This window comes from Sebastes fasciatus, chromosome 2 (assembly GCF_043250625.1).
Source record: "Sebastes fasciatus isolate fSebFas1 chromosome 2, fSebFas1.pri, whole genome shotgun sequence".
In the NCBI taxonomy this organism is placed as follows: Eukaryota; Metazoa; Chordata; class Actinopteri; order Perciformes; family Sebastidae; genus Sebastes; species Sebastes fasciatus.
Window position 1 is genome coordinate 10932282 of NC_133796.1, and position 27523 is coordinate 10959804.

At 42.1% G+C, this 27523-nt stretch overlaps 1 protein-coding gene across 3 annotated transcripts in view; it reads left to right on the top strand.

Annotated features, from left to right (window-relative positions):
* LOC141783932 (AT-rich interactive domain-containing protein 3B) overlaps positions 1 to 27523 on the top strand; it is a 62810-nt gene that overhangs the window by 21001 nt on the left and 14286 nt on the right. For all 3 annotated transcript variants that reach the window (XM_074661545.1, XM_074661537.1, XM_074661555.1), the window contains exons 3-4: positions 10025 to 10099; positions 10635 to 10707. In XM_074661545.1, coding sequence (XP_074517646.1) covers positions 10025 to 10099; positions 10635 to 10707 — 148 coding nt within the window. The remainder of the gene's footprint in view (positions 1 to 10024; positions 10100 to 10634; positions 10708 to 27523) is intronic.

Here is a 27523-nt window from a genome sequence, read left to right on the forward strand (position 1 = left end):
GCACATGGAATTACGATTAGCCCGAGTCTTTGTTGGTGGTAGCGTATGGGCAGCTCACCATGCGATCTTTTACAGTAGTTGGCAGATAAAGGACGCCATCCGCTCAGCCCAATGCGCCCGCCCCTCACCCATCAACCCCTCCCCACGGCAAGAGCCACTATAAATGATTCCTGGAGTCCCGCTGTGGGATCAAGGCCCCATTATTTGATTTGGATTAGAGATTGCTGCCCCCCACAATGCTCGTTTATACAGGCATGCTGAGAGGAAGCAGATTCGCTTTCTTAGAAAGACTAAAGACATCTTGTTCTTGAGTAGATGAGGAAACCGGTTTAATACTGTATATGTAATCCGCTCTAATCACAGATCCAGTTCTCTTCACAAATAAGTGTACAAAACTATAACCTATAAAGCCGTCTATCTCAGGTCACTACAGTACATTTTAGAAAACTCATAATTATAAACTTCAGAGAAGGAAGTGAGATTTCGCTCTGTCTCCGTGGTGATTGCTTTTCTAGTCAAATGTACAAAATAAGCATCCGTTTAGTCTCTTTTTTTTTGGCTACTCGACATTTATCACTATTGGCTCCGATCCAGATTTCTGCTGGAAGCCTTGATTGTGATTAAATTACTGGTGCTGTGTCTGTTTAAAAGATTTCCCTTGCTGAACTGTTTTGACAGGCAGCAATTTGGCTAAAAAAGATTAGTCCGGGAATGAGATGTTAAGAGTACCTGTGGGATGAGAGGGGCTCTCCTGTGAGGTCCTGTTACTGGTGTACAGGAATGTCGGTGATTTTCACTAGTCACCCTCCCTCCTGTGTCTGTATTCTGGCAGAGCTCGCACCGAGAGCACAGTGACATTTTGTTACCCTTGATTTACTAGCGGGGGTTGCCATAGGGATTTTGCTTTGTATGTGCATGTATTTTGTTTACATTGAGGATAGGTGTGGCTGTTCACACATTTTTCTTCTAAGATAACTGCAATTTGATGAGGGTTTCCCATGGAAACCGTCTCTGTGTTAGTCAAAGTTAGGGTATGTTGTTGGAGGTGAAGGGGTTAGGTCACCCTGGGAGCTGTGATCCTGCCCTCATCTCAGTTTCCCTGGCGTGGCGGTAGATGACTGAGGATGATGAGTATTGACGTGTGCTGTGAGATTGCGTCCGGAGGGGGCTGGGGGACTTCCCTGTGTTTGCACATCCAGGGCTATTGATTTGGCTCCTGTTCAATGGCTGTGGCCCAGGGGACTAGGTCTGCAGTGTGTAGCTGTGCAGGGTGGGACACAGAGAGCCATGACAGTAGCTCGCAGTGGGAAAACAGGGGTTAGGGGTTCGGTTCAGGGCTAACAGGGCTCTAATATGGCACGTGCCTCCCTTCATTAGGCCCTGTTTAGGCTGCAGGATTAAAATGGCAGGCTGCAAAACAACAACAACAACTGTTTTTTAGGTGTACTCCACATTTTAGATGAGCCAATGTGTCACTTGTTTTTTTATGCCATCTAGCCTGTTGTATTAAAATGACCTACTTCACATAGGTTCAACACGACCTACACAGGATGCAATTGGCTGCTGATTAGGGCTGCACGATATGTCATACATATCATGCTACAGCTGCTTCTGCTGTTGACACAAAAGGAAAACTTGCATGGTATTCATTCTATATGACTCATCCATTGTCTACCATTAATCACCTACAGTTTAGGGAGGCTCGCCCGCCACAGTTTCATAATGAACCGTATATATTTTTACACTTCTCAACGGGTGGGGTCAGAGTCTGCCTGAGGGATTCAACTCGTAGTAGTAGGATCCTGTCCCTCCCCGGATGCATTTCCTCAATGGCAGTGCGCCGCAACCGCCTCTAGTAGGTCGGCCCAGGGTGAAGGTGGCTCGCGGCTCCAGCTGTTAGCTTTACAACACCCCTCGCCCGGACCTCGCTGCTTCCCTGGGCTGTGGACTGCTCGCTGGCCCCTCTCTCCCTGCGCTGATGGATGGGGGAAACACAAACCCCGTCTCGTTAAGCATGCGTTGGGGTGTGACATTTTTTTGCCATGTTATCACCATCCATATCTATGCAACCATTACGTTTATGATTATTTACAAGAGCACTAAATTGTTTATCTAGCTTCTTAATTTTGCACTCAAAGTGCACAAGATTGATGATTTAAACTACAAAATGTATTTAATTCCTGTATTTTTTTCATATCGCGATATACTGTATGTCGCAGAAAAAAACGAATGTCAGTTTTTTCCAATATCGTGCAGCACTACTGCTGACCTTTTTCAAAGCGTGTGTGGAAATTTACCGGATCCAGTTTTCCCCCTTTTATTATTATCTTGAGATTATTCCTAAAGTGAGTCTAACACAATGAGTATTTTCTTAGCTCAATGGGTGCCATTTGAGCCCACTCAACCTCCTACTGGAAGAGTGAAGGCAAATCACATGATGCTTTTATTAAGAACAAGCCTCTTCATCTAATAACCGCTCCACTATCAAATTGGAGAAGTGCTGTCAACATCCTGAGCAATCAATGTCATCCATCCCCCACTCTCCAAGCAGCAGCCATTAACCCTTCTTGTTCCGGCATGCCTGGCCTCACTAAAATGGTGGCTGTACTCCAGACATCTTTCTATAATGGCTGCGTAGAATTACCCCCGAGCTATGCATCGACATTCAAATAGGAGCGTGTTGTGTCTTTTGTTCGGTGCAGATGGAGGGATATGCAAAGAATGTCAACTTGTTGCAGACGGAAGATGGCCCGCTGTATACAATAATGGCACATGAGTACACACTCTGGATGGATTACACAACTGTGGAGCTCTCAAAATGTGTTAGGGAAAAGGAGCCAAATATTCCTCATCTGTAAAATGAGAGAACTGATTTAGGTACAGAGGTACTGTGTGTCTGTCAATGTGTGGACAGCTTTTCCTCTCCCCTCCACCCCCCTTGGCGTTGACCAGCTACAGCTCACTTCTGGTCATCTACCTTATTCTTATCCCTAATTTGGCACTGTGCCAGTCAGTCACGTACGGCCATAATGTGATTAGGCCACCCACCGCCTGGCCAGTAAACCTGCTAACAGCATGAGAGAGAGACAGAGAGGAAACATGGGCTGCTTAAACATATGAAGGCTTCTGTTCATCCTACAACCTGCACACACACACACACACACTAGCATATGCAGGCAATGCATATACATAGACACACGGACATGTTCAATGCTTTATTTGAATATTATAATTTCATTTGACCTAACTGAATTGTAGTTTGGATAAATATTAGGGCTGGGACAATTCACCTATCTCCCGTTTCAGTACTATCTCAATACTTGGGTGTCGATTCGATATGTATTGCGATTTTTAAGTATTGCGATTCGATATTGTGATTTATTGCGATTTTTTTAAAAAACTTTTTCAACACTAGACCATAGGCGAAAGTTGAATCATACACTTGTAGGGACTTTTGCCTTGGAAAATATCTAAATTAATACAGTAAGAATGTTTGATTTTCAGCATGTATTGTATGAAGTCAGAGATATCCTGAAGTCAAATATATCAGTCATTGTCAGGAATATATATATGGGTGCTCTACAGTTTCAGCATCATTTGATTTGACCACAGAGATGAGAGTGACTGCTGGCTTGACCGCACGTTACCTCAATACGATAATGTTTCCTGTCCATGGCAGAGTTAGCATGCAGCTTTAGCCGTGATGTCTAGTTCTGCTTTTCCTGCAATGTGTGAAACTCAAAGTGTTTCCATACTCCACTGTATGTGTAGTGTTTACCACGTTGGATTTAAAATGAGAGGGTGCAGGTCGTATCCACGCAGACACTCCGCCGTTTTCTACTTTTTCATTTCGGTTCGCAGCAGCCGGCTGTTGTTTGTTTTCGAACGAAACAGATATGACGTCACGTTACTCAGACTACAACAATACATGTGGTAACTGCCTTCTACCTTCGCATAGACTCAAATGAAGCAAATACAGTATATTGATTCTGGCATCAAAAAATCTATTTCAAAATTGTAAAGAAAATAATCACGATACATATGTGAAATTATTTTTTTTCCCACCCCTAATAAATCTGCTCTCTAATATGTAGCTTTAAGACATGTTAAATGTAGGTCTATACTATACTGCAGTAACAAAGGCACTTATAATACACATACATAAACATAAAAGCATGCTTTAAACACTTCATTTGAAACAATTATTTCAGGCATGCCGAGCCTTTACGCCCCGGTCATGAATGTAGGTAGGGTGTGGGAATATCTTTTTTTAAAGAAGTCATGTCTGGGTGGAGCGCTGGATGTGATGAAGGGGCTGAGGTGACTGATCATAAGGAGTGGTCCCAAAACATCAGTATCCACTCTAACTTGACAAAAAAGCAACATAGTGTTAACATTCCTCAGCTGACCAAGGTCCCAATTCAAGAGCCAACATGTCTATTCATGGTTAACGGCCCCCATGTTCCAATTACTGGGCTTTTTTTGAACCAGCCAGAGAAACAGACTTTTTTCTATAGATGAAACTGAACTTATTTGCGTAATGACAAGTGACAGCAGAATTACACTCCTGGACCCACAAGGAATCATTGGTAGTTGTCCCAACAGTCCCGTTGGTTTTTGAGATCCAAGAGTTTAATATCGAAAGCATCTACATCCAGTCAGCCACATGATGTAGTCGTGTCTTTTTTGCAGATGCCTGATCGGTTGTTGGTTAAAATAATAAATAACTTTTGAAAGTGTCTTAGTTCATACTTATTTAATAATATAGTAGTTTGGTTTTATCTTCAACTTCATCTATCCTTTTCATCATACCAGCCATTCAGCCTGAGCCCTCTACAGTTGAAGAGGACAATCTGACTGAGTCCTTGTTCAGTACAAGAGAGCACTCCACTCTAAAGTCAAAAGTGATGCTACAGTAGTCACTTGTGTGTCTGTTGGAGCAAACTTGAGTGGATATGTTGTTTTGTTTAAATTGCCATTATGTGCTAGGGGTGGGGGGGAAATATCGATCGCTATCTTTTTTTTTTTTACGATTTAAAAAAACAAAAAATGAATGCCAGAATCAATATATTTGCTTCATTTGAGTCTATGTGGAGGTAGAAGGAAGTTACCACTTTTATTGTCGTAGTCAGAGTAACGTGACGTCATATCCGTTGTGTATCCTTCAACCAAAACCAAAGCAAAGCCGCAGCAAGCCAAAACGACAAAGTAGACAACGGCAGAGGGTCCGCGTGGATACGACCTGCCCCCTCACATTTTAAATCCAAAGTGGTTAACACTACACATACAGTAAAGTACACAGTGAAACACTTTGGGTTTCACACATTGTTGGTAACGTTATCGTATTGCAGTAACGTGCTGTCAAGCCAGTCGTCACTCTCATCTCTGTGGTCAAATGGGCCGTTGCTACTGTCATTTATGTTAAATGCATTCAAACGGCCCCGATGGAGCTGACCATGGATGTATAAAGAGAACGGAGCTGATGGGAGAGCTACGGAGAGCTAGTGACGGACTTGGCGAAGCTGGCGGAAGTATACATGTTTGACTACATCCGGTTTTCAAAATAAGATGTTAACAAATAGAACTACAGTATATATACAAAATATATATATAGAAATAAGATTCACCAGAAGTATAAAACATTACATGTCCCTTATAAATTATAAAGAAAATTCCATTAATTTGTGAGGGAAATGTCTCTTATTTATTTTTTATTCTTTGATTTTTGGGTTGCTGGAAAAAATTTACTTAATTCCTGACAATGACTGATATATTTGACTTCAGGACATCCCTGACTACATACTGTACATGCTGATATCAAACATTTTTACTGTATTGATTTAGATGTTTTCCAATGTAAAAGTCCCTAGAAGTGTATGATTCATCTTTTTCCCATGGTCTAGTGTTAAAAAAGTACTATCAACCGTAATATCGAATAGGAATATCAATACTTAAAAACTGCAATACATATCGAATCGGCACCCAAGTATCGTGATAGTGTCAAATCGGGAGATAGGTGAATCGTCCCAGTCCTATTATGTGCAGGAGTATGTGGATAGGAAATTGCAACAGATGGTTGAATAATCTATCGCTGCAGAGAACTTTTTTCTTTATTATGCTGTAGTAAAACAGTGTGATTCAGTGGAACAAATGTCATTTTAAGATTTTACCACGTGATTTTCAAAATTGTGCTACATTTTCCAATATATGGACATCAAGATAATGCGTTGATCATTTTCACACTATTAATTTTGTCTTCGTCTCCCACCTTGATCTACAAACACCAACAATTTAAAGTATCTCAGATTTGCTGTAATAGACTTGAACTTTGTAGTACTTATTGTACTGAGCAAGGATTAAAGATTTGGTCCCTGTAACTGCAATGAATGCACAATGAAAAAAAATCATGACGACTGCCAATATGACATCTACAGTATGTGTGTTATACATGATCAGTGAGAGAAAAAGTTCTGAAATACAGTTTTGTAAAATCGGTGGTAATTTCATTCATTTTAAAATGGGACAAGAAATGATCCAGTTGTGTACCAAATCGTGTTAATCATGCGCACCTCAGAAAATGCAGCTAAAGCAGAGAAGAGGATGGAGCGGGAAGCCAAAGTCTGACACTGACTGGACAGCAGTGTCCTGTCACTTAGACCTTTGTTCTCAGCTGATGTCAGGATCACCTTGACCCCCGCGCTCCCATAACACCGTCTCCCTCGGGGAGGCATTAGTGTGTGTAGGTGTGGGTGTGTGCATATGGTTTTCATGTAAACACATTTGTGTTCACCAAATGCAAGGTACACACTACACGAGAATCAAGCTGATTTATGGCCCGATTCAGCAAAGCCTCGACTTTTTTTGATGGTTCTAAAGATTATCTTGCCAGGTATTCCTGTGGTGTGAAGTATGCTAAGAGTGTTTTTTACATCCCCCGATCTGCTCGGAAGTCCATGCTCGCCGCACCGATTTCAAATCGTAAATATTATACATGTTCAATATTTACGATTGGATCTACTGGTGCGTGTGGGGAACCCCGAGGACGGCCGATGACGCAGTCATGTGGGGAAGAACAATAGCCAATTGAGAACCAAGCGGACTGAAGAAGGAAGGACAACAACTGCCATCTTGGCGGCCGCGGCTAATGCACGAGCTAATACAAACGTGAAGCATAAAGTAGTAGTAACATGGACCTCAGAAATGGAGGACCAACTTGTTGATTTGTGGCAACAAGGCAATTGTTTATTTAACATGTCTCCATGACTTCATCCATTATTTTTCTTTTTTCTTCGTGAATTTTCAGTACAAAGTAGTGCAAAAGCTAACATTGCAAATTCTTCCTTTTCGTCGTCCGCCACATTTGTTCATGTTTGATCGCGAGATTTCTGTTTATTTAGTCGGGACTCTTGTTGTTCATGAATGGAGTCTGTTAGTGTGTGGTGTGCTGCTGTTTTGGCCAAATCGTTGATCTCCACACACTACAGGAACAAAACTATTAAATTGAATGTAACATGTTGTTGCTCTCACATTTTCAAAATCTGTTAAGATTTGAAAAATCTTTTAGTGTGGGCCAGCCTTAACAAATCCAAGACCAGTAACCCAGCAACTATTGTCTGTTCATTTGTAGTTACATCTGATTCTGGTGCGCTAGGAGTGAATTGTAGTGTTGGAGGACTCATAGTAATTTACTTGATCTGGTAAATTATAGAATGTATTAGACATCATAAATCACTAAACACAGTTCACAGTTAATAGAACTATCAGTGTGTCCTGTCTGTACACACACGGGTCATACTGTTGTTGCAAATATTCTCCATAAATACTTTTTGATCTTAAGAGAGTTAAGGGTTTATCAGCCGAGACATTCACACTCACACAGGTTTATCTTTTATTACAAACTGGTATTGATATTCTGAAGAAGATTAGCAGAGCACACTTAACTTGCTAACAAGCAGAATGACGGCGTTTCCCATGTAGCTTTATGGCTCCTTGTTTGGTTAATGTCAGTAAGATTACACAGAGTGTGTCGACCTCTGGGTCATTGAATAGGGAACATCCAGCATGTATAAAAGGTGCCGAATGCAACGTTTTTGTTCATGCAAGAGCAAGCATGTGAGATTATACATGGCTGCAATCTGAATTATCTTCTGTTATAATCATTTATAATGGTTAAAGGTTAACAGAGGTGGTCAGATTGAGTGCAAAGGTCTATATGGCCTCCAAATGTACTATACGGTATATTTACCTTCACATGACATTCCTTTTGTAATCTCTATGACATACTATGGATAATGTAAGTTGACAGCGGAATGCATTTTTCATGAGGAATGAGCTGCTTGTAAACTGATTTAACACAAAATATCTGCTGAGAAGCCAATGTGATCAAATAACAGCTTATTTTAAAAATGGATAGAAGTATGTCTTTTGAGAGGATAGCAACCTGCTGGTACGTATGTCTTTGAACATTTGAACATTGGACTACAAATATTAGTTTTTCCATACTGAAAGGGTTGTCCTCGACCAAAGAAATTATTTGACGACTAATTGATTAGTTGATTTAATCGACAGATCTGGAAAAAATGAGTTTCTCTACCAAGAATCACACAAAAGCACCACTTCAGATTTTGTTTTTACCAGAGATGTGCTCATAAGGAAATAAGTCATTCAGCATGAAGCATAAAAAATGACTAATCAACTAAAAAAATCTTTGTCGACTAAGACCGAAACGACCAATTATCGACTAAGTGGGAGCAACCCTACTGGAAATGTAGCATTTTGGAACTCATCAGACATTCATAATAGTTTGAGAGGGAAAATACAACTTTTCACTTTTATCGATCATGTCAATATGCAAGTTTATAAAGATGACTATTTTGGAGACTCTTTAGTTGTAATGTGTAAGTAGCAGATATCTCAATTTGTAACAAAAGTCTTCATGCATTAACTCCACCCTGAAACATGCCATTTGCAGTGGGCTTGCAAGTTGATGGCTGATGAGTATTTGTTTAGGGAGCATGAATGTTGACAACCGTTACACGTACAGAGAGTGAGAGGGTGAAAATGACTTGCTCTCAGGGGCCTTGACAACCTTTGCCCTCCCGGCTCTCGTTTCAGGCCTTGTAATTGCCACTGACCAATGGGCTCCCGTTTGAAACTAGACCCTATGCTGCAGCTATTAACGTCCCCCTCCAAACGGATCTTGTTTTGATTCCTGATGCTTTTATAGGTTTTGTCTTTAGGAGACATTCCTGGTCGGCACATACCATGCACCCCCTTTCTGCCCCTATTTTCCTTCCTTCCCGTCTTGTGGGGCCATCGTCCCCCCCCCCCTCCTGCACTCACAAACATACACACAGCCATGATCGGCCTTTGTAAATGTGTGTGTGTGTGTGTGCACACACTAGGGCTACTGACCAGCCCGCCCTCCCCTGGCCCCTCCTGACAGCCAGCTACACTCCATGAACTTGGCCACCCGTCACAGCTGCGTTAAGATTGAAGGATGGGGGGCCCTTGTATCCAGCTGGGTCGGAAGACATGGGTGGGGGCAGGGCAGGCCCAGATGCAGATGGTTTAGGTCAAATGGAGATGTTTGAGGATGAAGGGGGAGGGGGACACAGGAGCTCAGGGGCACAATAACTCCAGAGGTTACTCCTTCAACCTCTGGAAAAATGCACTCTCGGAGTTTGAGTATATATATTAGTTTTCATGTGTCATGTGATGGTAGCTCTTGTAACTAGCTTAGAGTTTACTCTGTTATTTTAGTCTAACATTAACTTTTTGACCTACAGTACAGTCGGTGTCAACCTGACGGGGTCTTTGCAGCTAGAAATCAAACTTAAGAAAAACATATCGGAGGTCAAACTCCATTCTTAAGAATTACAAATGTGCAGCTGCATCAGTGGTGGAACCAGGCAAAGCCCCCGGTCACCACTACCCCACTTCAGACTGGATCCTCTCTGTAGGTGTTTGTAACCATTTTCTGTTTGCTGACCATATCGGTGTGTTTCTCTCCTGTCTCTTGTAGAATGGGAGTGCAGGCTGGGCGGATGAGGCTGACAGTAACAGAGGAAGAGGAGAGGCCTCCAGAGACTTTGCTAAGGTAAGCGTTTGGAGATCACCGGTGTAGCTTCAGTGGGTTCAATCATTAGACAACCAAAAAGCCTTTGCACTAATTACATAACAACATTCACTCTTATGAAAGACAAACTAGTGGGAATTGTGAATAGGTTAACCTTTTGAAACATTGTCCAAATGCAGAGCTATAAATATATCTCCGTGGCCCTGAAACTCCGAGACTGACTGTTGTTTCATGTTGACTCACCTCTTCTGTTAAACGTTGCACTTGAGCACACCACAAAGATAACAGTTAACGGTCAGCTGGCCGTTGATATGCATGTATCTTCTGTGCCTATGTGAGAACATTGCAGAGACGAACAAAACAAAGTAGCCAACAGTTTTCACGCTGCTGTGAATCTGATTAAACAGTAAAAATAGAGAATATGTCTGATTAAAAATTTTGCAATTTGAAGGGTTTTGCTGTGCCAGACACACAGCAAGAACTTCAGGCGACATGCAGTGGTCAACTGACAAGTTGGTGCAGCGTGGCTCTAATAAGCTTCTGTTTTCTCTTTCAGTTGTATGAACTGGACAATGACCCCAAAAGGAAGGAGTTTTTGGATGACCTCTTCACCTTCATGCAGAAACGAGGTAAGACTCCTCTCCAGAAATCCACATTATATTAAGGAGCAGCTGCTTCTTCACTTGAGCCCTCTGTAGCACAGACTTTCTTTTACTTGCGGTTTGGCATACACTTTGGAGGTTGAGTTGCGATTAATGAATTCTCTTAAGTACATTGGCATCCCTTTTCTACAAACATGTTTCCCTTAGGAGTTTTTTATATATTACAGTTTAGTGAAAATGGAGTTGATGTTGAAGTGTACTTTGTCAGTGGGTTCCTGATTGTAAATGTCTGGGTTTAACTCTGTGGGTTCAGGCTTTATATCCTGTAGACGGTTCAATATAAGTTTTAATTGGAAAAACTACTCCTATGATTTAGTAACGAGGTGTTTACAGTGTTTTAAATCCTATATTTCTGTTAAAAGTTGCCACAAATGTGACATTGGTTGGAGTTAATTTCCCTCCCTCTGCCTATGTGGAAAAAGCAAATACCACATGACTTCCATTTCTTAAGAGTCATTTCCTGTCTCAGTGTGAGGAGGGGTTGCTATTTTTTTTTTTTTTACAGAGCATCTGGAATTTCACTACAGATTGATTGGTGTTAGGCCTACGGCACAAACGCTTTATTTGGTCATACAGTTGTTAGAGCCCATACGATCCGAGCAAAGGATAAAAAGTACACATATAATACTTATTTACTTTGTAGCTTTGGTGTTCCAAATGTATTTGCTTGTCTGGTGGATGTCAAGTGTGCTATGTCACTGATCAACTCAAAAAAAGAAAACATGCTGTAACTCTCACTGGCTAAGAAATCCTTTACTAATTCCCTTCCCCAGAGTAAAGGCTTTAAGGGGTCAGCAGGTGAGATCAGCAGGTGAGATCTGCCCCCGTTGATCCTGTGTTTCTGCAGCAGCAGAGCCAAGAGGATCTGGAAGTGACCTAACTTATTTAGTTGGCCAACAGCCGGGGAGGCTCAGCCGACCGCGTGCTGCTTTGACACTGCCTACAAGACCTCTCTGACCAGGGCAGCTAATGCACTTAGGCTTCTATCAGACAAATCTGTTGCCAACAAGTTACATGGCTTGAGCAATACCTCCCAAGGTGAATCACAATGTTATTACAGTGGTGCATACTTTACATTATGTTTTGGCAGGCCGTGATGGGTGATGATGGTCTGTGAGCGTGTGTGTGGTTCATACTTCATTATGTTTTGTCACAGGCTATGATGGGTGATGCGTTGTACGCGAGTGTGTATGTGATGCATAGTTTGTTTTGTCAGACTGTGACGGATGATGATGGTGCGTAAATTTGCGTAGCCGGGCCGATGTGCGTCGACATGCATGTGTGTATTTTGAACGGATACGCCGGCGAGCTCACGTTCACGAGAGAAGCAGCTTCCGAGCGGTGGTCTGGTCTTAGCACCCGGGGGTCTTGTTTGGAGGGTGATGAATTAAGCCGAGTCGGAGAGAGAGGGAGGGACAGGATCTGTCAGGGCCCTGTTAGCATCTCTGTCCAGTGGCAGACGCCGGGAGTGGTTGGCTGACCCTTTACTCACGCTGGTCAGACGGAGAAATCCATCAAGCTGACTAAAATGCCACCTGACAGCAGATAACTGGCTGATTACAGTGTGCCATGTCACATGATTTTCACTGAGTTTGCATTTATTTAGGGAAAAAAAAAATGTGTTGACTTTTAAGTGAAAACAAAGCTGAGCAAATATGGAATGAATTATAGGTCTGCACAATTTTATCTAAATTGCAATTTGGCCTACTGCAATTTTCAAATAGCAGGAGGCGCAATATTTGATAAATGTGTGTCAAAATACCATTTTAACTAAGATATTGTGGTGCTGCAGAGATGTCCTAGGCTACAGATTATATTCTACAGACTTAGTAAATCATCTTTGTTTGGTACAGATCCCCGCAAAAATCACACCATAATTATTTTAATATCTTTTTTCAATGCAAATGAGAATAATGAATAGCATTCCCTCTTAATATCTATATCTCAATTGCAATATCAGTCAAAAAAAGAGAGATACAAATTAGCTTGTAAAAACCCCAAAGTCCCACCTCAAAGCAAAGCAAACATAACTGATACAAATTTGAAAAATCTCTTGTCATTTACATTTTGTTTAACGTGTTTAGCTGCATTATATTTCCTGAGTGAATTATAGTGTGTGCATCTGGAATCGGATTGCATGGATCAAGTTCCTGTATCATCATCGGTACATGTGACCAGCAGCGAGGAAGTGCAAGGGTCAGTGGCCAACAACAGTTGTAACAAATATTACTGTTTCTCCAGAGTGCTCATCTATAATAGACAAGTGCGAGGTGAAGGAAATAGAATATGGTGAGAGGTGGAAGTAGTTTTTTTTTTATTTGAGTGGGGAAGTGAAAGGGCACCAGAAAGAAAATTACATTCTCCTAGATATGACTGGAAAGGTTAGAATTAAACTGCCATGGTTACACTGTGCTTCAAGTGTGGATGCAAGATATGACAGGGAGGTTGCTATTTGCATTAGAGGCCTGATGTAAGCATTGTGCGGGAGGGTAGGGTATAATTTCAGCTCCTCTAGAGTGAGTTCTTCACCCCTCCCTTAAGACAAGAGGCACTTGGCTGACCTCTGCTGTCTCTCAAACCAGTATCCTAATCACAGGGAACAAATTGCTTGGTTGGACTCCCTTTTTGCTGTTAGTGCCAAGAGTATAAGCGATGAAGAGCGAGCCCTGCTAAGCTCTTGTTAATGGCTCCCTCTAATTACTGTGCATTTACTCCTCCTTCTATTTCACTACATAGATATCGAGTCAAGATGATTGCACTTTTTTTTTTTTTCTTTTTTTTTTAATGAAAGAGTACTTGGAAAGCCTTTTTAATTTAATGTTATTATGCGAAAGAAGGGGGGATAAGTGAACGGTGATATGGCCTCTTCATTTGACTGACCCTACGAGCAGAATGCTTAAAAACACTACCTCATTTTGTGAGGCAGATTGGTTGGAGAGAGACAAATGGTGAAGTGCTTTTCCCACCTCATCGTGGGGCCTCCAGGCCTTGAGAGGAAAGCAACAGCGGAAGGAAAACTTACGAGGGATTCCCATTTCCTGCCTCCGCGCTTAAAAACAGGCACGTGTGTGTGTGTGTGTGTGTGTGTGTGTGTGTGTGTGTGTGTGACTGTTAATGGTTGAGGAATTTCAGCAGCTGTCCTAAAGCCTGTCTGTGCGTAAAGGGGCCCATTGATGGGCTTTGCGTCACAGAAATGGCAGAAGACACGCATACAAATCCTCTCTACCTTTACTTCCTTGGCGCTTATTTATTCACTGTCTACTTCAACATCCATCGCAAGGCCCCTTTCGCTTTCACCGTTGACCTCTGCACCATTTGCTGCTCTTAATGTTAAAGAAGAAGCTCAGCTCTGTTCTACTGGAGAACCTCCTGTCATTGGCTGCAGATCGAAACTAATGGCCGGACATGTAAATGTAATGTAAATGCACTAGGGCTGCTCACATTGGAAGAGTGTGGGTGGAGGATATTAGTCTTCACGATTTACACCGACATCACCGTCCATCATATCCATTACAGGTTTTGCTTGCTTCACGCCCACTGGGAGCGCAGAGAAAAGCTTCGACACCATTAACCACCTCAAAGGTTTCGATTAAGCAGATGGGCGAATGTTTGTTTTGGCTTGACACCCGGCCACTTTCTCATTTAGGGATGGGGGATTCGGGGGCAGGAGGTGGGGTTGTGAAGAGGTAATCGAGGGGGGGGAGCAGTGAGTGAGGCTGCGGGAGCTACGGGTGTGCAATAAAGGAAAAAAAAAAAACGAGGAAGAAAATAAAAGAGTGATGCAGCCAACTGCCTGTCAGCGCTGTCCACTTGAGATGATTAATGGCCGCAGGCTGTGATGGACAGAGCCAGAGAGAGAGAGAGGCGCTCCTGTTCAGTGAAATCACCAGTCGACAAGGGAGGGGGGTAAAGACAAGTGTTTTAGCTCCTTCTACTGCAGCCAGAAAACCCCACACGTCGCGGTCAGCAAAGGCTAGATCCATCCCAGTGTGACACTCTTAATGGGAAGTGTAGATTCAGCTTAAGAGGGACCACATGGTGTTCTATCGCTGCTTTAGAGCTATTTTCGGGGACAATCCCTCCGTAGTAGATTTAGGTCTGCTAATAGTAATAAAGTGGTAAGCCGGACTTGTCTGTGCCGGTTAAGTTGCAGTGGTCTTGATGGGGCTGGAGAAAGAGGTACAGAATTAGAGGAAGGAATAGGAGGGAAGGAAGTGGAGATAATGATTATAATGAAGATGTCTCATTTAGCTCCACAGTTAAACCTGCTGGCAGCAGCTCTGCTCTGTTTGCTCCCATAAATCTTCACTGTGTGGCTGCCAGGAATGTTTTCAGGGGCCTTATATCAAAATGGCATACATTGGCTTTTGTTTGGCCAAAATTGAGCAAGTCAATATTTTAGTGTCATATGTGTCTAGGGGGGAAAACAGCATAGTATCATGATATTTTGCGTGGCATTATTTTATCGATACACAGACATCAAATATCCATCTTTTATTATATAAACTATTAACCTCTAAACGATCCGACGACCGCTGTTCTGTTTTGTAGTGGGCTCAGTCTTAAAGCTAGAGTGAAGCTACTGGTATCATATGAAACTAGAAAAAGGAGGAATCATGCCATGTTAAGCTTGTTGGGAAGAACGCTAAATAACGCTGCAAAGTTACGCTAAATTTAAGCGTGGAAAAACTGGCATGGCCATTGTCAAAGGGGTCCCTTGACCTCTGACCTCTGACCTCAAGATATGTGAATGAAAACTCTGAGATGAACAGAGTGAGAACTGGATCTTATAAGATAAAAGTAGAGTAGTAGTAAAGATAAAGTATCGTGATAATATTGTATCACGGGGCCTCTGGTGATTCCCAGCATTAGCATTTTAGCACTTCCGGTTCCCTCGTCTCAAAGTCGATGTTATTTCTTTTTATGTTTTTTTAGTTAAATGCCTGAAATAAGGTCTGTGGTGAGTTTTAATGTTTTATGTAAGGGATAATGTACAGCAAGCCGGTCATTCACAACAATGACCCGCCAGCGGTACATTATCCCGCTTATTACACGGCAACTTACTTAAGAAATCAATAATTTGACACACAAACGGTCCGTCATAGTCCGAGATCAGAACTGTGCCCACAGCAACGGTCTGTTATACATAGCAACGGTCTGCTATAAAGAAATAACAGACCATAGAACGATGTGATTGACCAAATCAGGATCGAGTATTCAACAAAGCCGTGTAATAATCCACGATAACAAATACGTCAGTTAATATCCCACTCTTGAATTTTGAAGCTTTTACGTGGCTAAATGAGACTACTAAACGTCATCACGCTGACTTGTCTGCCTTTACAGCCTCGTTGTTTATACTCGAGCTCATGCGACCGTGGTGTAGTTTGTTTATAGCCTAACGTTAGCTTTTTTACTTCTGGGGATTGCATTCACGCTTCAAAAATCATAGAAGTGGTGTTCATTTGTGAAGATTATCTTGAACAAAACGTGTAAGTATCATAAACTTGTCTTTGCTGCAGAGTTTATTTTCTGCAATAATCCAGATTTTAGTGGAATAATCCCATTGGATTTTTTTTGAGGGAACCAGGGAACCAAAAATACGTCATCCCTGGAGAGCTCTGTCCTTCAAATCTTATTTTCCTTCACTGAAATATATATATATATATTTTTAACTGCTATTTTTTGTTTTCAACGGACAAGTTAAGAAGGTCAGGCCACTCATATTTGAAAAATCCAGAAAAACATGATTTGCATAAAAAACAAATTAAATTAGCTCTGCCTGTTTTTCACATTTGAAGAAAAGAAAGTTTACGTCCTGGTTAAGCTGGATATGTTTTTTGTGCTGCTGTGGGAAGAGTGGCCTCCCAGCAGGACATTAGAGGAAGTTCCCTAACTGTAACCCTGAGACCGAGAGCTCTGTCCACACCAATTACACCATGAATGGGCTCTGGGGGATCCATGTATGCATTATATTACTCCCCCGGTCAGCCTCACACTGGCCCTCGTAACAGGCGGGCCCTCTGTACAAACACCACACTACAATAGGAACATTCTCTGGCTCTTTGATATGGCCTCATTTTCCTTTGGTTAACACCCCACAACTTCTGGAAAGTGGCAGCACCTGGTTGGTTTAACAACAAAAACACGGGGTATTGAGGGGCACATTTGGCCACTTTAGATGGATTGCGTGTGAAATGGTTTTCATTTGAGATCGACCTTTTGAGCTGCAACTTTGCTGGACATCTATTACACAAATTATGTAGTATTATTATTTTTAATTTTTTATCTGCAATTGGGTGATCAACTTATTTCAACTAGTTTCCATATTCTGACTCGTTAAAGACGCAATTCTCAAAATGCAGTTTTCGAGACCCGAGACACGTGTTTTACTTAGAATGCACCAATAAAATGTAGTTAGGAAATGACATTTTGTCCTCTCTTGTCTTTCTTTCTGTCTCCATCCCCTTCCTCCTTTGCCCCCACCCAGTTCTCCTTCCCCCTCTGTTTATTGTGCTACAGTTACAACCACTGAAACTTGATAACACCATGGGGGATAGGGGCGGAGGGCCGCACTGTGGCCTGCTTGGGTAGGCCGGGGGGGGCAGGAGGGTTGGATTAAGGGGCCTCCTGTCCTACACGGGATGATTAATGATCCCCAAAAAAGTGGGGGCCAACCTTTTTGATAGGTCAACGCTGATAGACAGCAGACAAGGGAGTGACCGTCGCGTGTCTGCATGTGTGAAAAGGGAGAAAAGAGATGATGAAGAGGGCAGACGGGGAAACCACAGTAGGAGACGAGGACAGACAGGGTGACTGAGGGGAGGTTAAGGGAGGCATCGGCCTGCTTGTGTAGAAACAAGGCCGTGCTCTTTCATTTCCCCTTTGAAAGCACTTTGTCAGTGGGCTGGAACTGACCGAGCTCACCAGCCAGACAGAAAGATAATCAGGCAAACGTACTAAAAGACCAGTGCTGGTAGCAAAGGGCCCCTACTCTCAGGAAAGGGTGGGGACCCAAATGGCACACAAGATTCCAACCGCTGCTTTCTAATCATCACTCCAAGACAGACTCTAAAAGAAGAGGCAAAACTATTCTTATTGGACATATCCTCCCCCTTGCATTTGTGATCAAAGATTTTGCGGTTACCGTGTTGATATATGCGAGGGCTGAGATTATCTTTGCCTTTGGTAAACTCCACCCGTTTGCTGGCAAATTACAGCCCAGCCTTCGGGGAGCTGAGTACATATATGGTGGTTATGCTCGTCTATTCCTTCAAAACAAAAGGAAATAGTAGTTTTCCTGATGTTTTTGTTTGTGGGTATGTTGGGAGATGTTAGATTAGAATCTTAAGACTTTTTATTTTTCGTTTCTTACCAACCAAGACTACTCTTTGTGTCTCTTCCTCTCTCCGTCTCTTCATCCCAACCCCCAATCCGCACCGCCTCCCTGTTATTTCCTCTGTCATTTAGCCAGACTGTTCCACGGCCCCTGGATTGCCACTGTGCTGTCCATCTTTAATTACGACCATACTGTACGGGGATTTGAGTCTCTAAGCTGCAGAGCTGGGAGATTCTTAATCACCATGCTCATAAGTAACCGAGCAGGGAAGAGGACGAATGCAGGCCTCAAGCAGATTCATGCTTCCCAGCGAGGTCATCGGTCAGGGTAAAAATAACACGGGCTGCTCAGATCCATGCACCATGTTTTGGCTTCAGTGGAATACATTTGCAAAGTCCCTGAAAACCAAATGTGGCAATCAAATACTATTTAGTTTCTACAAAAGAAGTGTGAAGGGGCCAGTCAGTTAATACACAAGCTGTTTTATGAAAAAAAGTGTGAAATGTGCCTGAAACTAAAGCATAGTTTCTCCCAAATGAACGTCTTTTTGATACAGTGGGGGCAATGGTGCAAATACACAATTTAACTCTTTTAGTGTATAAAAATTGTAGGAAGAAAACAGACAAAAGTAATATTTTTTATTCATTATAAAAGCAGTACGTACCCTAGATTTATGTAGATTTTGGTGAATGCAAGATAAAACATGACTAAATATTTTCATAAATCAAGAAATGCCAAATTTTTTCCAAAATGTTATATTCCTACAAAATGTAATTTGAAATAGTTTCCTTTACATCATTAGTAAGTCCCATTGTACCTTTCATGTGAAATATGTACCTTTTTTCCCATTCAATATTTTTGTTAGTGGGGGTTTAGTTAAGCTGTTCCCACGTGAAGCTCTCCTGTGATCGACTAACTTCTGCTATCTCTGCATATCTGCGTGTCTTGCTTCTCCATCTGTGTCCTGTGTGTGCTCTTAAAGCAAAGTTTCCTGGCCTCCACACCCCTGTGATGGATGGTATGAAACACATTACAGCCCCCAAAGGAGCCCTACACCAGCACAATAGCCCTGAGCTCACTTCCAGTGCATCTCTGCAGCGACGTTGCATAAGCCACACAGTAACGCAGATCTGAGTGCAAAGGGGCCTAATGGAAAACAAGGCGCTTGATTTGAGGGAAGAAATGGATATGAAAAACACCGTCGCCAAATGTTATTGCCTCTTTGTCGATGGCGTTTTAGTTGATGTGGTTTGTTGTTTGGGATACACGATTAGATAAAGGTCAGTTAACAAGTTATGACAGATGAGTGTGCAAAGACGAGTTGTTATCTCCTGCAACCAGACTTAAAACTTGACCAGTCATGCTGTAGTTCACAGTTTACCAGGTTCCCTTTTCTGATGTTTATTCTAGAGCTACAACGGTTAACCGATTAGTTCTCAGCTATTAAATGAATCGCCAAATATTTTGTTAATCGATTAAAAGTATTTTTTTAAGAAGAAAAAAGTCAAAATTCTCTGATTCCAGCTTCTTACATGTGAATATGTTCTGGTGTCTTCACTCCTCAATTACAGTAAACTGAAGATCTTTGAGTTGTTGAAAAAACGAGACATTTGAAGACGTCATCTTGGGCTTTGGGAAACACTTTTTCACTATTTCTGAAATTTTATAGACCAAACAACTAATCGACTAATCTAGAAAATAATCAACAGATTAATCGACAATGAAAATAATCGTTAGTTGCAGCCTTAATTCATTCTGTTGTGTAACTTGGGGTACTCAAAATATGAAAATCTTCTAGATGTTTAAGGCCTTAAGAACTATTAAGTGTTTAAATGTAGTAATTTCTTTCCCTTTTTTCACTAAGAAGTCTTTTTTTTTTATTACAGGGTATTGATTGTAATTGAGGAATTAAAGCGTATTTTGTTGTTAACCTCATTTTAGGTCCCTCAGCATTAAGAGCATCAGTTGAATCCTTGAAAAGTAGATGTATGACCCCCTGTCATGGATTCCAAAAGCCAAAAGTAATTAGCATTGATGGGAGTTGAAATTTCCAAGATGAGTGCACACCCACCCCGTCCCCCCTTCAATCTCTTCTCCTGTTTCAACATATCCCTCCTTCTCCTCGGGCTTATAGCAGCTGATGTCTCCCGTATTGATCAGTGGTGCTGGGCCCCAAATGGGACTCGTCAGCTGATGGCTTTATCTGTCGGTCCGGGTGTCCATTGATTGAAGCCGTTCGCTGTGTTATAAAGCTCGCTAGAAGGGAGAGGGACACCCTCAATGTTGCACCTGCCAGTGAAGACATCACTGCCACCTACTTACCCTTTAAACCTGCAGTCTGATCACTGAACTGTCACTGATGACCTCATTATCTCTGAAGAATCATTTTATTTTTCTCTTTCTCTGTAGCATATCTTCCATAGCCTCTCTCTTCCTTACATTGTTTCTCTTATGCATGCTCTATTAACCCTTATTCTTTCTTTTTATTCCGTCTAAATATCACTCCTGCCTTCGTTGTCTGTCTCCCACATCTCTCAGATGTGTTTTACCTGAGTTTCAAGCTAATCGAGTGGAAAAAAGACGAGCCTAACCTCTGCAGCTTTGTCTCAAGGATCTACAGTTGATGCCAACGCCCCTCCCTCTATTATGCTTACAACATACCATTGTCATCTTGCTGTGACATATACATTCTTGACATTTCTGCAAAGATCAGAGATGGCTGTTTACAAGGCCAAGCTATTGGGTTACTTTTCTCTCACTGGATCTTCCAGTCAGATGTAAATATAGAGCAGGGGCCATCCTCTATATTTGACCAAGCGGTTACGTTTTAAATTGTGACGCAAAAATGCATTCGCTGCTGGACATCCTTAAGCATGTTTACACAGCAAGCAGGTTTGGTACTCAATGTAATAATATACATACATATTTAGTGTTTTCACGCTAGTTCTCGAGGAGTTCAATGTGTGGATAGAAAACAACTTTTATTGACCTTTTTCCTAACTGACTGTAACTCACAATACAGGTCTGTGTCATCAGTGTTTATAACCACTGCATATGTCAACAAAGATTTTACCTCCCCCCACTGTAAATGTCCTAGCTGTCATCTGCTGCCCTTCCATCTAAAGCTTGCTCATAAATTTACAAGAATGGGAGATGTACTTCAGATGGTGGTTTGAGATAATGACGGATGCATTTTAACATTCATAGCAGAACTGGATATCTAACTCTAATACTTTTTGAGTACTGATCAAATTATGTCTGTAGCACAGAATAGAGAAAATGTCTTTGAGCTTTTACACACTATTTAGGAACATTTCTTAAATAGCTAAACGTGTTCATAAAGTATTGAAACTCAGATCTTTCCTCAGCTCTAGCAATGCAACACTTTCAACAAAACCAAGACAGAATTGTGCAATGGGGGCGGGGAAATGTTGTTCACATGTTAAATGCATGTCTCATGCATGAGTAATGCAACAGGTTTAGGTGGTTGCTGTAGTTTGAGTTGAGGCGTATAGCCTACAGCACTGAAGACATGAAGTTATTAGAAAAACACACTCTCCTAAGGTCAAGTATTGTCAAAATAAAAGAGATTTTATTATCTGATTCATTGATCATAAAGTGAGTGTGCAGAATGCTGGCCTCACTGTAGCACTGGCCTCTGGCTAGTACATTGCAAATTCATCAACCACCTGCACAATTTCACTGGTCAACTAGATGTTAATGGAAGACAAACATTCCCAGATAGTGGTTGGTTACCTTGAAATATGGCTGCTGGGTGGAGTAACTATAGACTCTGACGAGGAGAAACGGCCCGAAGCACTAATGGATTGATGCACGAACAGATATACATCTTAGACAGACACATAGTTTTCCTTTTTGTCAAGCACAGAACATAGCAGAGGGGATTCAATTTCAACTTCAATATTTCAAATTGCAAACATTGCAACATTTCATGGCGTGAAACTTGTATTGCTGGAGTTATATTTTATTTTTTAGACTTTGTTTCCCCCACTAGCCTGGGCCTTCTGTGAAATCCACATCTAATTGGATTATTTTATGCAACAATTTGTGAAATATATTGTGGTGTATTGCCATAAAGTGACTCATTTTTCTTAATATGAACAGACATCCCTGGGAAAACAGATCAGAAACCCAAATTTACCCCGTCTAATGCCAAGTACACACTATATGAGAATCAAGCTGATTTTGGGCCCGATACCCCCCCTTCTGACAATAGTCAGCAAAGCCCCAATTTTTTTTTGTTGATGGTTCTAAAGATGATCTTTCCAGATATTCCTGTGGTGTGAGGTATGTTAAGAGTGTTTTTTACATCCCCCAATCGGCTCAGAAGTCCATCCTGGCCGTACCGATTTCGAATCGTAAATATTAAACATGTTCAATATTTACATTCGGATATCCTGTTGTGTGTGGGGAACCCCAAGACCGCCGATGACGCAGTCACGTGGGAAAGAACCAATTGAAAACCAAGCTGACTGAAGCGTAAAGACAACCACCGCCGTCATGCATGAGCTAATGCAAAACGCACATAAAGTAGCAATAAGATGGACCTCAGAAATGGAGGACCAACTTGTTGATTTGTGGCAACAACGTGAGTGTTTATTTAACGTGTCTCCACGACTTCATCCATCCATCCTTTATAAATTTTCAGTACAAAGTAGTGCAAAAACTAACATCGCTAATTCTTCCTACCCGTCGTCCGCCACGTTTGTTTACACTAAAATCACGTTTGATTGTGAGAGATTTTGCGAGATTTCCGTTTTTTTAGTTGGGACTCTTGTTGTTCATGAATGGAATCTGTTAGTGTGTGGTGTGCTGCTGTTTTGGCCAAATCGTTGCTCTCCATACACTAAAGGAACAAAACTGTTAGATTTAACATAGCATGTTGTTATGTGTGGGGTCGCTCACATTTTCAACATCTGTTAAGATTTGAAAAATCTTTTAGTGTGGGTCTTAACATACACCTGTCAGATGCTCTCTCTAATTCTGCGAACCTTCAGAAACCGAAAGACCACCAGTCCCCCCTGAATAACCACGCAGCATAGGAGACACCAACCATCCATCCATCCATTCATCCATCTCTCTGTCAGCTCCATATCAGCCGGTGTTGATTGGGGTCCGGTCAGTTGATCTGCCGGGTCTCTGGGGATCGAGACTTAGGTTACAGTTGGAGAGGCCATCTCACTTTTCGCGCCATCCAACCTTTTCAATCCCCCCCCTCCCCCTCTATTCCACCAGGTGACCCATCTTCATGACCCATGGACGAGGTGTCATGTTTCTCTTTTTCTTTCTTTGTTCGTCTCTCTAAGTCAGTTCCGGGATGCTTTACTGTCAAAACATGGACTGTACAGTTAACAATACTTTTAACTTTCATATTAACTGTATCGGGCTCGTCAATTTATTGACAAGTTATACTTGACTAACTTGTAATTGTGTAATTGAAGTTCTAATAGTGTCATTATTTGTAGCTTGACAGCTGCTGGCTGTTGTTTGGCGCCTCTGCAGTTTTGTGATGTTTTACACCACACAGGCTGAGGCAGTTGACAGTGCACAGAAGACAGCTCCTTTAATATACTGGCTGTCTGCTCGCTGTAATAATTCTTACTAAGAAGCTCCTCTCACTGTTTCCTGAGTAAATATAGCTTCAAGTGACTTATCCATCATTGAACGTTTGCTCTTTTCCCCTTAGCATTTGTTCTTTTTATTGAGAAGGAAGGAAAACCGCGAGGAAGAGACGAGAGAGATGATTCTCGTGGTATTTGATCTTCCTAAAAATATCAGGTTGAATCGAAAGTTTAGTCTAAGTGGCGTTTTTCTTGAAAATCACCCATTTTATTCTTTATCTGATCCATAAAGGGACACGTGAAATGTGCTCATGTGAAAAAGCCCTTAATGTTTTTGAGCTGATCTGACGTAAGAACATTTGCTTTGTCACTTATTTGCATGAAGAAGAATACACAGTACTTTGTTTGTGTTCTCCTTGCATGTGTTAATCCCTTTATTGCACTTGTTGTTGATATAGTCATATCGTGCCATGGCGTGACTCGATAACGTTGCAGCAACATTGTGTTTATGTTCCTGTAGATGGATACATGTGGCTTCACTAGACCCAGTGTTATTTATTCCATCTTTTATTTTTGAGTGTAAACTCCCAGGCTGAGAGAAAGACTCTGTTATTCCTTGCTCTTTGTGTTCCTTATAATGACGGTTAAGTACAGTTGGCAAAAGATAAGTCATTGTTTTCTCTCTCCTGTCTTGCCTCTCTCCCTTTGTCTGTCTCTCTGCCTTTCTGCCTCTGTCAATTCACATTAATTGCACTTTATTGACATTACAGGAGTGAAACCTTTGAAGCCAACGTTTACTGCAGAGCATATCGACCCACAATACTGTATTATAGACTTTATTAGACGAGTGTCCCTCTCTTTCCATCTCTCTGTCTGCGTCTCTATCAGCTGTGGCTTTAGCTTCGTGCTCAGAATAGCGACGTATCTATAGGGTAACGTTACATTTATCTTCCCTAAATGTGGAGAGGGTACATATCTTTAACACTTGATATGAATTGGTCCGTCATGCGAGTGGTGGCTCTGCCTGGACTAAAGATAGCAAATTCCATACACTCAAGGCTTTTTTGCCTTTTATGTCCCTGGCCATGCATTAAAAATAAAACAAACATGCCCCAGCAGAGCAGGGTCCCTGACAATATGCTGCCCCCGACGTACGAACATATAAACTAAACAGCCAGGGGGCTGCCCGACGTAAAGTAAACACTTAGCATGTGGAGTCCAGACACTTGTCTCTCCTGTCAGTGTCTCTCTGTCCCGTGTGTAAATGAAGGGTCCGGGCTGCTCTCTATTGACTGATTTCATAAATTTGAAGTGTTGTTGAAAAGCATGACCAGCAGTAATACCCACTGATGCAGTTTATGCCTTCAAATAATTTATCTTCTTCTTGTTTAAGTCCAGTAAGTGTATATGCATACTGCTTTAGCTTTAGAGTTTCTTACCCACAGTCAGTCCATTGTGGTCTGAAGTGCAGAGAGTGAGATGTAGCACTTTATCTGGTGTGTAGATACGGTAGTTGTTGAGGTAGCGAGGAGGAAGGTGTAGGTGGGTGGGTGGGTGTCTATGGTGTGGGTGCTCTGAAAGGACTCAGACACTGCCATGAGGCCAGGGGCTGTTTGTGTTGGCTGACACCTTCCTTACAGCAGTAATCCAGTCTTTCTCCAGCTGGCTAGTTACTGCACCTCCCCCCTTCCCTTGTTTCCTTCCTTCCATCCTTCCTTCCTTCCCTCCTAAAGGCAGCAAAAATGTTTTTCTCTTTTTCACACCTTCTTTAATTTATCTCTGTTCTTTTCTCCTCCCTGCTCTGTCTGTCTTTGTCTGTCTTTATGCGCTCTTTACATCGCCTTTTCCTCGCCTGAGATCATCTGTAGATGTTCGTGAAACCTCACACCAAGCCGATGCTCATTCAGTAAAGAATTCATTTCCTGTACGTTGTCCGCTGGAAGGCTGTCGCTCTGTCACTTAATTATTTAAAAAATGCTCATCATGTGAAGTCAGCGATATGTAATTTACCACTACTGGCGCCAGGGGCACCCAATTGATTTATTATAGAGGCCCTTTAATGTGAACAGCTGTTTCCTACTAAAAATAGGTCAGGGGTCAGATAAAATGACCTTGTTCCTTTTTTTTTCTTTCCTCCCATTGAGATAGAACGCTGGACGTGAGGTGGGAATAGTTAATGTTTGATTCAGATGGACAGTCTGTCTCTGTCTGTCACAGTCTTGTTTGCGTTTGCTCAATGCATGGGGCCAGTATAAGTGATTATAACAAATTGTGTATGGTCTGATCAATGTCTCTCCAGCCTCTGAAATGATGGCTGAAAGGCTTTTTATTTGACTACATATTTTACTGTACGATTGAGTTTACATGAATGTGTTTTATTATCATTTTGTAGTGTGTTAATGGAGAGATTTATTTCCCTGTAGTGTAAATGTTTTCTACCCTTCTGGGAAATCATCACAGGCATGACATTTATCACATATAAAGTATTGATTATTTGCACAACATGTCAGCTTTATCACCTGATATCAAACTCTCTCCAAAAGTATTATCCCTGACCTGTATTTGTCAAACCTGTCTGACTCTCTATCAACATCCCTTATCATTTGAAGTCTAGCCATTTGAAGACTAGCCATGTGGCTCTTGTGTTCACCGTGGAAGTCGGAGGAAGGACTTAGGGAGTGGTACAGGGGCCCTCGGCCGCGGCACTTCCCACCAGAGTGACCTCTGACCCCTGGTGCCATTAATCACTAGGCTCCTGATGGCCCTGTCCCTGGGGGAAAATCAGTCCGGGGCAAAGGATGATGGGAGGTGAAGCCTGCAGCCAATTACAGATTGGCTCAGAACAGTATAGTGGACAAATCAGGGCTTTACAGAGAGATGAAATACCCAATAGCTGCCTACTACGAGGCCAGCGTGGCCTAATGGCATGATGTGGCCACATTGCTGATCATGGTGTCTTCTCTAAAGAAAAAACAAGCAATAAGGTTGAAATGGGGAGCAATTATAACAGCGGAATAGAGTTAGTGCATATTAAGGGGACTGCGAGGCAGAGGAGTTGTGCTGCTGCGATCAAAAGAAATGTTTTGGGCTGGTCTAATTAAGCCTGTTAGAGCTAAATGTCTGCAGGGTTGGAAACGGAGCAGATGTTGGACACCAAAGGCAGGCTCTCAAATTAGGGAACTCTCTGTGCCTAACTGCCCAAGTGTTGCTAATGTGATTTTTGGTCAATTACGGTATTATCAAAGGTGCTTTCCCAGCGCTTTCATATGTGCTCCGGCCATGGTGAAATGTGAAACCTGGCGGAAGTCAAGTGTTGACTAATTAATGCTGTTTTAGGTTTCAAAACCACCTCTGGTACACTTCAGATATATAGATAGATATGTGGTTTTCTCTCATATACACACACACACACACACACACTCTGCTCTCCTGCCTTTTGGCATGCTCTGAATGTAGTTGCTTGTAAATACATTAAATCAGATGTGATTTGACAGCAGCCGCTGATAAAGGGGTGAATAAAAGCATAGGCGTGAATTAAAGCCTAACTAACTGCTGGCCTGTCACTATGGGGCCAGCGCTGTTGTGTCTCATTTGTTGTGCTCTCATTGTTCACGTCCGGGCCAGTATGAAAACATGGCTTCCTGCTGACCTGCAGTTTAATTCACACATCAATAACCCCCGGCTGATCTCTGACCCCTCTAGTTGTACTAATTGTTTGATGCAGGATTGATGTCCAACGCTGCATTAAATAACTGACGTCGGCGCTGGCAGCAAAGCATTCCTGGTGCTTTGATCCGCCGCGTGTTCTGGAAACGTGGCTGCTGCCCAGAGATGTAGTGGGACGTCTGCCATCTGACATTTA